Below are 14,199 nucleotides of genomic sequence, written 5' to 3'. Positions count from 1 at the left end.
CGCACAAAACGAAAGGTCTGACGAGTTATATGTGTCAATTTTGCGACGTCCCTCTTCATAGGGGGGAATGTTTCACTAAGTATCACACTGTATCCAAATATTAGATGAACAATTTTTAGACGTGAACTGAAACTGATTAGATAAAAGTGGTTAGAAACTAAAACCTAATAGTGTATGGTGAAAAACAATAAACAATATTACGTGAGCAATACGAGAAGCATTCTACCGTAATTGATTATTTTAAATTTCATTTGAAAAAATAACCAATATTATTAGCACGTTCCGATGGTTTTGGTCCGCTGTACCGTGCGAGGGGCAATTGCACACGTGGTATTTCATTGGGTAATAATGTGTTACTCTGACGATACTAGAGAAGTGGCAATTGTTTTTGTTTTTATAATGATTTGGGCAAGGTGAAAATGTAATAATTTGTAATTTTATAAAATTGAAACCTAGTTTATACTTAAAAAAATTGAGCCCTAATGACTCAACAATTACTTTGTTTTCGATTTATTATGTTGCATTAGAAATAATACTTGTTTTCGGCTAGAAATTTTATAGCTTGGGTATGCTGAGTTAGTATGTAGAAAATTTTATTGAAATATTTCCAATATTTTCGAAGATATAGCGATTTAAAACAAATTCGTGCGGGACCTTTATTTTCGCCCGTTTTCAGCGGTCAGCCGGCGAAAAAATAACCCGATCAAAGTGTGTTAAAATGAAACTCACTTCACTGGTTACAAGTTCTGTAGTCATAAACAACAGTTTTAAGAGTTTTTTCTTATAACATCTCAATAGAAAAATACTTAACTTTGATGGGGTCATTTCGATCCTCTGATATCTAAATATGTACCTACGTAGCTTTTGGTCTGTGTTGATGTAATTTTGAACATTGCTTGAAATGACGTTAGCTATATTTGGTGACTAGATCTGAATATACATCCCTTTTCTCTTTGCCTACCCTTCCCCACTTCAGTCTCACAATCACAACATACTCCAAAATTATCAATTACTACAGCGAAACTCTCTTATAAGGTTTTCTGATCACTCGGAAAATCTTGTATGTGGGATAAATTGGGTTATTAATTTTAGTCTTTAACTCTTTGCACGCGGCTGTATGAACTGTTGTTACAGCAAAAAGTCCATACTCACACGCGGCTCTATCAACAGTTGATACGGAAACTTTTCTTGATCTTTTGACATAAATTTATTTCCCGCTCGCTTGAACATTCGTAGAACTATCACGATGCTGACATCTACAAGAATCTCTCGAAAATAAAATTGTATTTCATTAAAAAACATCGATAATCAAGTGAGCCTCTTTGCGCCTTCGAGTGCTATAGTTTACAATTTTGTCAACGGATGGCGTTAGTTCAATTTTGTTATTATATTAAGTGACATAAAATTTAAGTGTCCAGTTTTAGAAAAAGTTTTCATAACAAAAAATGATAAGTGCTCATGGTGTCCCACTTATGTCTATTAACGTTCTTTATTCTATGGTTTCACTATATATAAATAACGCTAACTACAAATTACAATAGAACTTTATCCAGTTCTCTTAGTTCAGCTCTGAATATAATACAAACAGTTCTCTTCTTTAATTCTTTGTGTATAACAATTCCAAAACCTCTTCATTGGTTCTCAAAACTCCGGGTAAAGAAATATCTTCCTCATACATATTGACATAACTGTTCCTAATTCCAAATCGCCAAAATCCAAAAATCGGTATGTAATTAATAAAAAACATTGTGAAGTACATAGTAGAGCTATAAATCAATCTCCCTAGAGTTGTAAACAACGACCGTTGGAATGTGTCCACCATCCTGAAGAGAATTATCTTCTCAAACCAGTTGAAAGATGAATAGAATACAACGGGATCTATTACAAAATCATTATTGCCACTGTTCAATGCTTCATTTGTGATGTTATTATTACAATTCTGCATAAGTTGACTTTGTCTTTCGGATTCAGGCAGTCTGTAGTCGAATCCAGTAATTCCGATTAGTCGGTATGTGAAATAGATGAACGGCTTTGTAAAGATGGTTATATTGATGTACCACATCCCGTTGAGGAGTTCCACAATCATGTGGTAGAAGTATTGCGGCGGGCTGCGGAGAAGTTCTCTGAAGACCTTGTCGTTTACATATTGGGTGACTTCTCTGGTTTCTTGGAGGGACGCTCTGCATAAATTGTACCTGGGTAATGAATACAATGATCAGAATAGCAAAGTGATGATACATCAGAAAGAAGTCCTCCACTAATAGAAACTCTAATGATATGTGTTCAACTCTTGTTTTTCATGAACCATGTCTTTTGAACTATAAACAAATGTGTTTTGATACAAGTTTACACAGATTAAAAAGCAGGACAATCTACAAAGTTAGCTAAACACGAAGATCTGCAACTAACTTCAGCCTTAAATGCATTTAGTTGACGAAAACTGCTGGACTCTAAAGCCGCCTACTTATCTGTTAGATGTAACTGTAACCATTGCAGACGCAGTAACCAGGCTCCAGCGCGTACATGATATCCATACCACTGTAAATGTAACTTTTATTCATGACAAAAACCGACAGCTGTCAAATTATAGCGAGAGATATAATTTTTGGTAACGGTTATGGTTACAACTTGCAGATGGCAAAAAATTGCACCTCTATGTATTTATTTAAATTCATGTGTGACAAAGTCATCAAATGGTTATTAAGCCCAACTTTTTTGTTGACAGTTGAAAGGTTCTTGTTAAATGCTGATTCTAAGTCCGTTTCAGCTTTTAAACAAATTGTGATCAGCAGAAGAGAACAACTGTTGTGTTGTTAAGCTCGTCAGCTTATTACAATTTGACGCAGAGCTGAAACGCACCTAGAATCAGTGTTAAACGGGGACCTTTCAAATTCAAAAAATAAAATGGCTTTGAATGGCCATTTGATGACAATGTTAGATTTGAATTTCTGCGAAATAACTTAACCAATAAAACTCATTCATTTTATTTGTACCTGTCTTCAATGCCTAGCATATATCCAATGGTCCTCCAGAAGTGAATATATCCTTCTACGTCTTCAGCATTGTCACTTTCTATACCGAGTAAATGTGGCTTCAGCAATCCTGTGCCCATGAAGCCAAACTGGGTGAGCACCAAGTCCCTCTGGGAGATGTGTCCAGTCCCACGGAGTTGGGAAATTTTACTACTTCGTAAATGGCGTACGCGAACTGCCAAAAGTGATTTCCATGACCTGAAAGGACACTGCGATTATTTAAATGGCAACACCAAGATGATTCAAAGGAAAAAGATTGTAAGCTTAAAAAATCACCACGGTGCTAGTGAATATTTTTCATATCTAGGTAGGTACTTCCTGAAAGGATATAATTGTATATCATATTCTAAGGAAATTTAACATTCAAACATGTTATTTTTTAACACTTAGCGAGATAATTGCACCGAGAATTTTTTACCTGCTTTACTTTTTTTCTTCTTTACTTTTTAACCTCACATTTGAATGTACCATAATTTGTTCTAAAAATAGGTGTTGCCATAGTATGTAATGAAATTTTTTAAAGTTCATTTTATTAAATTTCTACACCATTTACCTATGTAGCATACTTAACAATATCTGGCAACAGTTTATGCAATCAAACAGTTATTGTAGAAGCTGCCCAAAGAAAACAAAATATTTCTTATTTTGCATTGAAAAACTTACCCAGTTCCCGGTCTAAGATCTTCAGAGTACCAACTGTAAACATGTTTGATGGTAGAAGCGTACCTCCTGTAAGCCCCTTGAACCGAGGAAGATTTCTGCGTGTTGACGAGTATCTTAAAACTGCTGGGAATGCTTAGAACAGTAATGAGTCCACACAGGGTCACTGCGAACTGACCCACCAGATTTCTGAATATGTATTTCTGTCCCCTGGAACAATTTATTCCATTAATATATACATAATATGTAGTTCTGATTACGGACATGAGAACAAATGTATGTGAGCATTTTGGCCATTAATGTTTTTACTATATTTATAATTAACATTCCAACATTTTTACGTTTTATTAATAAGTTTTCACAAATACCAGATTACTAGTAAGTAAGTTGGGAGTTTCTAACTATCAAAATATGTACTCCTCATTGCCAAGAAAACTACTGGAGGGTAATATGTACGCTTCATTGCCCAGAATACTATTAGAGGGTAATATGTACTCCTCATTGCCCAGAATACTATTAGAGGGTAATATGTACTCCTCATTGCCCAGAATACTACTGTAGGGTAATATGTACTCCTCATTGCCCAGAATACTATTAGAGGGTAATATGTACTCCTCATTGCCCAGAATACTACTGTAGGGTAATATGTACTCCTCATTGCCCAGAATACTATGAGAGGGTAATATGTACTCCTCATTGCCCAGAATACTATTAGAGGGTAATATGTACTCCTCATTGCCCAGAATACTATGAGAGGGTAATATGTACTCCTCATTGCCCAGAATACTATTAGAGGGTAATATGTACTCCTCATTGCCCAGAATACTATTAGAGGGTAATATGTACTCCTCATTTATCACTTAACTAGTGAATCCCCCACACTGCTTCGCTATTACCAATGTATCTCATTACAGTGCAGAGAAATTGCGTTGAGTATCCCTCGAGCGTCCCCGACTTCTTCTATCATTTAAACATATCTAAACACTCCTGGCACTAAAGCGACAAAATTTGAAATTTTCAGCGATATCGGTCGACTACTTTTCGAGTTTAGCGAGCACAAACATAACAATTCTGACAGCATCTTTCAGAAATGTAACGGTCAATATGCCAGAAGCCTGAGAGGTTAATGGGCTATATTTTATAACTTATACATCTACAAATAAAGTAAAACACATCCGGTACTAGTAATATCCGTACATATTTGTTTATACCTTTTGATTAAAAAATATTATTCAGTTTGGTTGGGTATTTTTGCCTCCAATCCAAATTTAAGAATTGTATGAAAAGGGACGGTTTTTTCATAAATGATCTTTACGCTTGATTTTTGGTAGGTAATTTTTTTAATTATTTGAAACCACACAAGAGTCCAAACTGCTTCCATCCTTCCGGAGCCAGTGAGACTATGGAATCCCCAATTGGGGTATGATGTGAGGCTGAAGGTAGTGGGGAAGGGAAGGAGATGGGGAAGAGGAAGATGGGGAAGTACCTGGCTATTCAGATCTCGCCACCAAGCACGGCCAAAGCCATTTCAAGCAACGTCTCAATTCTGAATGGTGGTCTTATTACACCAGGGCGATACTGGGAGTATCTTTCATTCTGGAACGTGCCACAAATATACTAAATATCATTTTAAATCAGTAAATTAATCAAATAAAATTTACTTGCGCATGCCGGAATCTGAACCCGCGACCTCCAGCTTGCTAGTCGAGAACCCCTCTACCACAGAGGCTGTCAAAATGTAGGTTTTTTGTAGATAATGTTTTTAAATTTAAGTCCTCGAATTACCAGTATGTTTTTTTGTCGATAATGTTTTTAAATTTAAGTCCTCGAATTACCAGTATGTTTTTTTGTCGATAATGTTTTTTGATTTAAGACCTTGAATTACCGGTATATTTTTTTATACGAGTAGATAACGCTGTTTAACTTTAAGCCCAAGACTATTATGTTTTTTGTAGATAATGTCGTTTGACTTAAAGACCCCAATTCGCACTAAGCCGATTGCATGCTTAAGTAAAACCAGTTCTATTTCCCAATCAAGCAATGGGTTTACTGTTTGCATAGTAAAAAAAGGGGTCTATGATTAATGTTCTGACATTTTCAAACTGCGGTTTGCCAATAGCTTTAATAAATTTGACAAAAATGTCTAAAACTGTTATGCTTTGTATTGTAATCATGCATTTCTAAAAAGCTACCTAAATAATCACCCTCAATATGTAAAAATAAACAATGTATATAGAGATGAAGATACATGTAATTATGGAATCCCACAAGGTACGGTACTGGGTCCAATATTATTCATCTTATATGTAAACGGGATATTTTCTCAAACACTTCATGGTAATATAACCTCCTATGCTGACGATACAGTCATCATTGAAAGTGACGATAAATGGGAATTAGTAATTTCTGCACTTAAAAAAAAAAAAGATAAGCCATTCTTTGCGCCTTTTGTGGTTCCATGTACCATGGAACTGGCAGAGGAAGGATGAAACTAGACTCAATGCTGCATAAACGGGATCCTTGAGGAGTATGTGTGGTAAAAACTATGTACGATCATATTATAAATGTGGAGTTCAGGAAAGAATGCCAGCCCAATGTGAGCGCAATGAATAAATTCAAAAAGGGTAGCTAGATAGAAGTAGAATAAGCCAGGACGTTCAAAGAAAACATAGCACGATCAAGAATATCAAATACTTGAGTCAGGTCATGTCCAGAGTCGGAATAAGAGAAGAGTTGCATGAGACAGCTGTGTAAATGTAAATTAAGCAAGGAGTATGCACAAGGACAGAGTTGCGTGGCGGTCTATCCTCTCAGCCTGCCTCAGCGGAGAAACGCCGTGATGGTTAGTTAGTTACTTTATATTGGTCTTGTAGGATGAGTTTCACAGCAGAAAATGGACAGGTAATAAATAACGTTAATTAATTATTTTACCGCTCAAGCCTCGGGCATATTGACCATTATATTTCTTAGAGACTCTGTCAGAAGGTCGTAGAATTCAAATGTATTTCCGCTTTGCAATAAAATCCAAATGAAAGGAATATTTCTGTCACTAAAAACTGCTTATAAAGGGTGATGAAATAAGCTTTCTTACGTTTTTTTCTGAACTAAAATTTTATTAGATTTTTATAATAAAATTTTATTAACACACATTTTAACAGAAAAATGTATTATAAACATCACTGTCACCTCGTTTTTAGTTTGGAACCTTCAGTTTCATGGAGGTGCACATTTTAATTCTTATTTATTTATTGCATCTCACTATACATAAAACACTTTTTTTTTTCACATAAAAATCAACCTCACTAGGACTAAGGACGGGTTGTTTCGGAGAATTTGAACAATTCATCAAATTTCAACGTTCATTTACGGGTTCTGTGAAAGTCCTATTCAAATTCTGTTATTATATCATTATAGGCTAGTTGCTTGACAGAACTGAAATAAAAACAGAACTTAAAAATATCTTTCACAGAACTTGAAAATTAACTTTGAAATTTGAAGAATTGTTCAAGTTCTCCGAAACAACCCGTCCTAAGCCTGTATCGAGGTTAACAATTTACATTTGAGTGAAGCAAACATAAGGACGGGTTGTTTCGTAGAATTTGAACAATTCATCAAATTTCAAAGTTCATTTTCAAGTTCTGTGAAATATTTTTTCAAGTTCTGTTTTCATTTCAGTTTTGTCAAGCAACTAGCCTATAATGATATAATAACAGAACTTGAATAGGACTTTCACAGAACCCGGAAATGAACGTTGAAATTTGATGAATTGTTCAAATTCTCCGAAACAACCCGTCCTAAAGCAGGGTACTCATCTAGCCGTGTAACGTAACTGATACTGTATCAAGTGAGTACGTAGGCACGAGCCTACTGCGAGCCGCTCGCGGGTGGAGCGAAGTGTGATCGCAGCGAGCCGCCGACGGCGGATTCACTGCGATCACACTGCGAGCACTAAAGGCGGATCCGGGAGCTCGTAGCTGGATACGCGGTTACCGTGGACGAGCCGTACCCACTTGCAGATTGATACAGTATCAGTTACGTTACACGTTACACAGTGCTACAATCTTGGTGAGTACCCTGCTTAAGAGTATCACAAACGTAAAGTAATTCTACATACAAACACAAAATATTTCAAAATTAAAGAAAAAATGAGTATTAGATGTGTTACCAGATGGGTAATTTGACAGTATATTGTAACAATATTTGAACCATAATTAATCATTAATCATTATTCAAAAGAAAAAGCAAAGTAGATAATAAAGACAGATAGGGTGACATTCAGTTTTTAGCAAATGGGACTTATATAAAATCTTATTATTTAAGAAAGGACAAGGATGAAAAAATATTAAGACAATCGTCTGTCAATACAAAAACCTTAATTAACTTTTTAAATTTAACTAAGGAATTGGTAGACTTTGGAAGAATATTAAACATAAGTGGTGCCTGATATAAATAATTTCTTTGACCAAAATAAGTTTTAGTATGTACCGCCACAAAGTTCAATGTACAGCTAATTCTAGTTGTCCGCATTTGTTGTGTTCTTTCAGCGAATTTAATATTGATAAAAAATCGACAAAGTCTTTGAGTGATATACAGGGTGTCCGGAAACTCGTAGTACAAGCGGGAAACTGGTGAATCTACATCACATTTGGAGTCGATTTTGTAGTATATATTTTTTTTATTTGAGCTTTCGTTATCGAGTAAATCGAGTTTGAAGTTGATTTTTTTTTTTTTTTTTTTTTTTTTTTAATCAAATTCTTATAAATTATTACTGAAGATCAAAGTACCCAACTAATTAAAACTATTTGAAAGTAAAACAAATGAAGAAACTCGGATTTGAAGCATTATTTTGAAATCACCCTTCATTTAACCCGGTGTAATCATAAAATATTTCTGCTCTGCAGGGTTAAAACATCTGTTATTCAACCCTAAACACCAGAAAAAACTTTAACCCTAAAATAGCCGAAAAATACTTTTTTTTGGTTTTTTTTTTTTTTTTTTGAAAATGCTCAAATCAAAAAACTTTATGTTTTTTTGGGTTCCCCATGTGGTGTAGATTCTCCAGTTTCCCGCTTGTACTACGAGTTTCCGGACACCGTGTATAGCGGCTTTATGCACATAAAATTACATTCCTTATATATTACATTTCTTATATAGTTAACTTCAAGATTTGAATATAAAGTGTGGTGTTTTCTCTTTCTAACACCGTTTATATCATATTTCTCACTTTGAGAGTAAGGGAGACACAATTTCTATGAGACCATATGTTCCGAAAAGCGAACAAATTGAGTCTAAGGGTAATAGCTGTTTTTCGCAAAACCGAACAAATTAGAACAGGAGTTAAAAATTTTGTCTAACTTGTACCTTTTGAATTTGTCTTCTTCGAACCATGGTGGCAACTCATTGTCCACTTGAGACAATTCACAATCATCGCAGGGTTTGTCATGTGCCTCTCCCTCTAACAGTAGACGGATATGCTCTTCCACTGACAACACTGAAAACAATTAAAAAAAAAGTATTTTGAATAACATAATAAATTTGCATAATCTCTTTTTGCCTGAATATTATCCTCACTTTACAACAGTAATAAGTACATAATATCCAAACCAAAAAAAATCCCAATGAAAAAGATAACCTTTGTCAATAGTGGCAATCTTTTTATTGTCTATATCAGCAGTTCCTAAAAGGTGTTTCGCGGAACCCTAGATTCCATGGAAGTGTTCCAAGAGTTAGGTCATGGGCGTGTTGCAAAAACCAGGCTATTATGACTCTTCTTCCCTTTGTCTCGACTTACCGTTGCAAAACTGGCTTTTCAGCTTACGCCTAAACCAAAAAAAGTTCAGAACTAGACTGTCAGACATCAAACCCAATTACTGTTATTAATAAAACAATGTGAAAATTCCATTTTTCGCATTTAATATATTTTAAAATTAATTAAAGTCTTTAAAAAACAATTAGTTTAATAATAAGATATAAATAAAATAAATTTGGTTTGCATCTTCACAATTGCTAATTAACTTTATTTATGACTAGCTGACGTGTACCCGTCAATAATGGGAGTCATCCATAGGAGATAAAAATATACTGTCGTGGACTTTTCTGTAGGCCTATTGAAGATATATAATTCCGTAGGACATTATTTTGATGTATCTCTTAAGGTTTAGCAATGTAAGCACACGGAAATATTTTTTTAAGACTTGATTTCAAATCATCGACTTTTCTCTACTTTCTATATATGTAATATGCGTGTATTATATATATAAACCTTCCGGAAAAAATTCTCTACATGATAGTAAAAAATCCTATCAAAATTCAATGGATCAGAACGAACAGACAGATGCGAAAAGCTACATTATTTTACTATTTAGAGATTTATAGGAATTGGGGTTCCGCCAAAAGAAGGTCTATCATTTAGGGTACCACAGCTGAAAAAAATTGGGAACCGTTGGTCTATATCATCAGCTGGAAAAAAATTACAGACTGCTAAAAAATTTCAACTCATCATTTGGCATAAGTAAATATAATAACATTGTACTTTAACCCCTAAAACCTCTGACTCTTAAGTTAACTGTAAGAATATAGATTCTGCAGAAAATATTCTCACATTTGACGGCCTCCATGGTCGAGGGGTAAGGCTTTCGCAAAACGGCAAACTGGAGGTGGCGGGTTCAAATCCCCGCGTGTGCAATTTAATTTAATTTGATTAATTTGTGTTATTTCACAATTTTTAATATATTTTATCAACATATTTATTTAAAAATTTGCAAACCTTGATAGATATTTTGCAAATGCTGAATGTTGTTTTATAGAATTATTTGAAATTTTTCAGGAGCGTTTAATGGTAAAATTTTTAATGCATATTGAAAGAGCGGTATTCTCTCTTTCTAACACAGTTTAAAAAATATTTTTCACCATAATACATAATGAGATCGCATTACTTTTACTGTGTCAGGCTGGGATATATATCCTATGGTTGTTTCTTGTCTGTAAAGAATATCTCCCAAAATTGTCTGAATTATTAATTAAATTAATAATTAATTATTACTTTAAAATGTTCATTTTCAGGACACGGGAAAATATATTGCATAATTAATTGTTCTTAACCCTTCAGACCTCGGAAGGACATTACTGGCCACAAATATCATATTCTATTATAGCCTCTGAAGGACAGATTTGACCGGGGCGTCAATACATTATAAAAGTATTTTTATCTTTTTTTCTATAATGCGTAGATACGTGATATGTTCATCATTGGAAAGATAAATAATTTTTCTTCACAGTTTATATCAAATATCAGTTGAAATGTAGTAGAAAGTCAAAAAATGATGCCAAAAATTAATTCAACCTTTGCCAAAAAGCACGAATCCTTCCTAGCACCTTACATCTTCAATACCTTCCTAAAAGAAACCACTTACTGTAACACTCATAAACACCCAAACAGTTTACTTAAACATTTCAACACATGGTTACTACATAAAAAAGGGCATGCATCAGCAAATTTCTAGTAATCCCTTCTTAGTCTAATTCTCATTCCTTATTTACAAACATGTGTTATTTACATTTATAGTGATTTACTCCTTCTTATTAAAACTGCTTATGTTTTACGCATGCCTAGTTTATCAATACCTAATACTGTTGTTTAAACTATTTTTTGATATGTTATTTTTATGAGATTTAGACGCTACCATTTTGTAAATTTAAAGTTCCTACGAAATTCCTGTTTTTATGTAACTATATATGTATGTAACTATATATGGAATGCTCCATGTATATATTGATATATATATTTTTATAAATGTATGTTTATGTGTAAGCAAATATATGTACCCGCCTCAGAACAGAAATCTTCTAGTGAGGCGGGTTACTTTCATATTTGTTATATTGATCTGTTATTGCAATAAACGCCCGGGTTTCCGGCAATTAATAATATAATATAATATTTTTATTGTATAAACGGCATAAAAGGTGTAGTGACAGTTTTATTACTAATTACCTACACAAAAGGAATATGTTTTATAAATATCGAATTCTTTCAAAATTATGGACCTTCCGAGTCAAAATGTCCTGGTAAGTTTTTTTGTTAACTTTTCTTGTTTGATATTAAAAATTTATTGTTTAGAAAGATCGATGTTTTTTTCAAATCCAAATATTTCAAAGATAATTTTATCATGTTTCTAAAATAGTATTTATTTTAACGACAACTTCAAAAATAAGTGATATGTAGCACATTTTAGATACCTCGGGAGCATTCCGAAATTCCAAGAAAATTCACCATGTCGTTGGGACTTGTTGGTGAAAATATTTAAAAACCTGAAGGGTTAATTCTTTTATTTTAACTCTTTCTGGGCTACCGTGTCAAATATATATAATATACCGTAAAAATAATTTATTTGCGAACAAATAACGCCTTGCACTAGTGTTGTCATACCAAAATGTGTCAATTTTCCCTTAAAAGGTTAAAGAAATATGGACATTTCCGTATTACAAATAACTTGAATAATGCGGGTGAAGATGCTTGTGTAATGATGGAGGAATTAGCTAGCGGAAGAATTGAACCCACGAAGCCTGCGTGGGAACCAGATGCATTTCTTAAGTCCTCCATAGTTGCACAGCCAACATTTTCTGCTTATAATGATGGTAGTAGTATGTTTTCAAATATTGTCAGGTTAAAGGTTATAAATTACAACTAAGAAATTAACATACCAACCATCTCTAGCGAACCACTGAATTAATTTATTACCTGCAATTATTTTTTAGATTATGTATTAAAATTTAAAATTATTATTGAACAGTAATATACCAAGCACCTCACACAACGATCAACAACACAATAATAAATTTTCCGCAAGTGGCGAAAGGCAACTGGGCCTAACTGACCTTCAACAATAATTAATAAGGAGCTGAGGTCATTTTTTTACAGTCTTTGCCATGCAAGAATTTATTTTTATTTTTTAATCAGGTTTTAAACCGGTATACTTTTTTACTACTTACAACTAAAATTATCTTTTTTTTTGAAAGTGACTACTGCGCTAGAGTTCCAACTTAGGCTGAATGGTTCTATTCAAGTTCTATTATTATATCATTACTGTCCAGTTGTTTCACAAAACTGAAATGATGAAAGAACTTTAATAGAACCTTCACAGAACTTCAAAATCGTCCTTACATGAATTAAATGTTAAATAAGACAATTTAACTAAGTAAAATTACATTGCGGAAACTTTTATTATTATTAAACTTTCATAGGTTTGGGAAATTTAGTGGTGTTTTATTTGTAAAAAATGTAAACTTTTTATTACATTACAAACAATTTGGTTTTCACTTTTGCAAAAATCATTACAAGAAAAGAACGATTTCCGCATCTCCAGTGCCATAAATGCAAGGATTTATTACCCATTCAATATAAGAAAATGGGAGATTTTTATAACATTGTATATAATTATACATATTTAAAGTTGGGACCAACTATTCTAAAAAGATTGGTATTCAATATTCATATAGAATTATCGGACAGCAATGCTTTTACAGGAATTCAAGTAGGACCGGCGTTAAGTAATAACTACCCTTCCCGCTGAAGATTTAAGAAAAAATGTAATGCTATATTGTCTCAAATACTTTTCTGTTATTCTGACTCTTGACGTGACCCTACTCAGACTGAAAATTATAAAAGTACTTACTCATTTTCAAAAGGAATTGAACATACAATTTTTAGAATCTAAAATCTTGACCACTCAAAATTTAAATGTGTATTAAGTACTTTGTTCGAAAAATTAAAGAAATTGATAACATTGTACGAAAGATTGATTTCTTACCTTCAGACATTTTCATGGATAACAAAACGATTTATTGTTGAATAAACTGCACTTATCACAAAGCGTCCGAAGACAATGACAAATGATTTTGCGAGAATGCACATTGTACGGTTTTTAATCACAAATAGACATATATAAGTATAACCGGTTTATTTACATGCAGTGCATTTAATTGTACTAATTATATCATATTAGATAAAGGGTCACAATATCACAACACTGTATGATACGCATTATTATTAATTTACATTATTTTATGTTGTAAATAACATTGACTCATGGTGAAAATGAATACGAAAATTCTTTCTCATCAGTGTTCGTCTTATCGTAAATAGAATGCGTTATTTTTAGACCAAGAACGAAAACACAAATTTGACATTTGCCACCAAAAATAGTTGCCATGTATAAAGCAGTATTGCTACTGTTAAAAAATAAATAAAAAAGAGCCAACTTACTAAATACGGGGGAGGTTGTTTCGTAGCTTAATCATTGCACATTTGTGAAGTTTGTGGAACAAAGAGACGTTTTAAAAATAATTCTTCGATTATAAAGAAAATGATACCGCTTTATGCTTTCTAAAAATAATTATTATTCTTTGACCTTACATTTTATTTCCGAAATTTAAATGCACTTGATTTCTGTATTTAATATTGAAGCGGATGATACATGGAATGCTTATGAATTATTTATCACATTATTTC

The 14,199-nt window shown here is 33.3% G+C and overlaps 1 protein-coding gene across 2 annotated transcripts; it reads right to left on the bottom strand.

Moving 5' to 3' along the window:
* Positions 1 to 1,019: 1,019 nt before the first annotated feature.
* On the bottom strand, positions 1,020 to 13,844 carry LOC149412817 (uncharacterized). Of its 2 annotated transcripts, none has more exons than XM_089645163.1 (5): positions 13,499 to 13,844; positions 9,054 to 9,183; positions 3,696 to 3,902; positions 2,994 to 3,230; positions 1,020 to 2,195 (listed from the first exon to the last, which is right to left on the bottom strand). In XM_089645163.1, exons 1-5 carry the CDS (start codon positions 13,512 to 13,514, stop codon positions 1,598 to 1,600), a joined length of 1,188 nt encoding a protein of 395 aa, XP_089501289.1. In that variant the 5' UTR covers positions 13,515 to 13,844; the 3' UTR covers positions 1,020 to 1,597. The 2 variants fall into 2 exon arrangements, with proteins under 2 accessions (XP_089501289.1, XP_089501290.1); XM_089645164.1 differs by lacking the exon at positions 13,499 to 13,844 and adding an exon at positions 12,393 to 12,511.
* Between the last annotated feature and the right edge of the window lie 355 nt (positions 13,845 to 14,199).

Source organism: Hesperophylax consimilis, chromosome 22 (genome assembly GCF_061612785.1).
Source record: "Hesperophylax consimilis isolate HC1 chromosome 22, BYU_Hcon_1.0, whole genome shotgun sequence".
NCBI lineage: Eukaryota > Metazoa > Arthropoda > Insecta > Trichoptera > Limnephilidae > Hesperophylax > Hesperophylax consimilis.
This window is presented reverse-complemented; position numbering and strand designations above follow the sequence as displayed.

What these genes read in the sequence shown, in the direction of transcription:
- LOC149412817 (XM_089645163.1), bottom strand. An exon ending in GAAGAAGACAAATTCAAAAG is followed by an intron (nt 3,903 to 9,053) that starts GTACAAGTTAGA and finishes AAATTGTTCCAG; the next exon opens with GGGACAGAAATACATATTCA. An exon ending in ATGCTAGGCATTGAAGACAG is followed by an intron (nt 2,196 to 2,993) that starts GTACAAATAAAA and finishes TTCATTACCCAG; the next exon opens with GTACAATTTATGCAGAGCGT.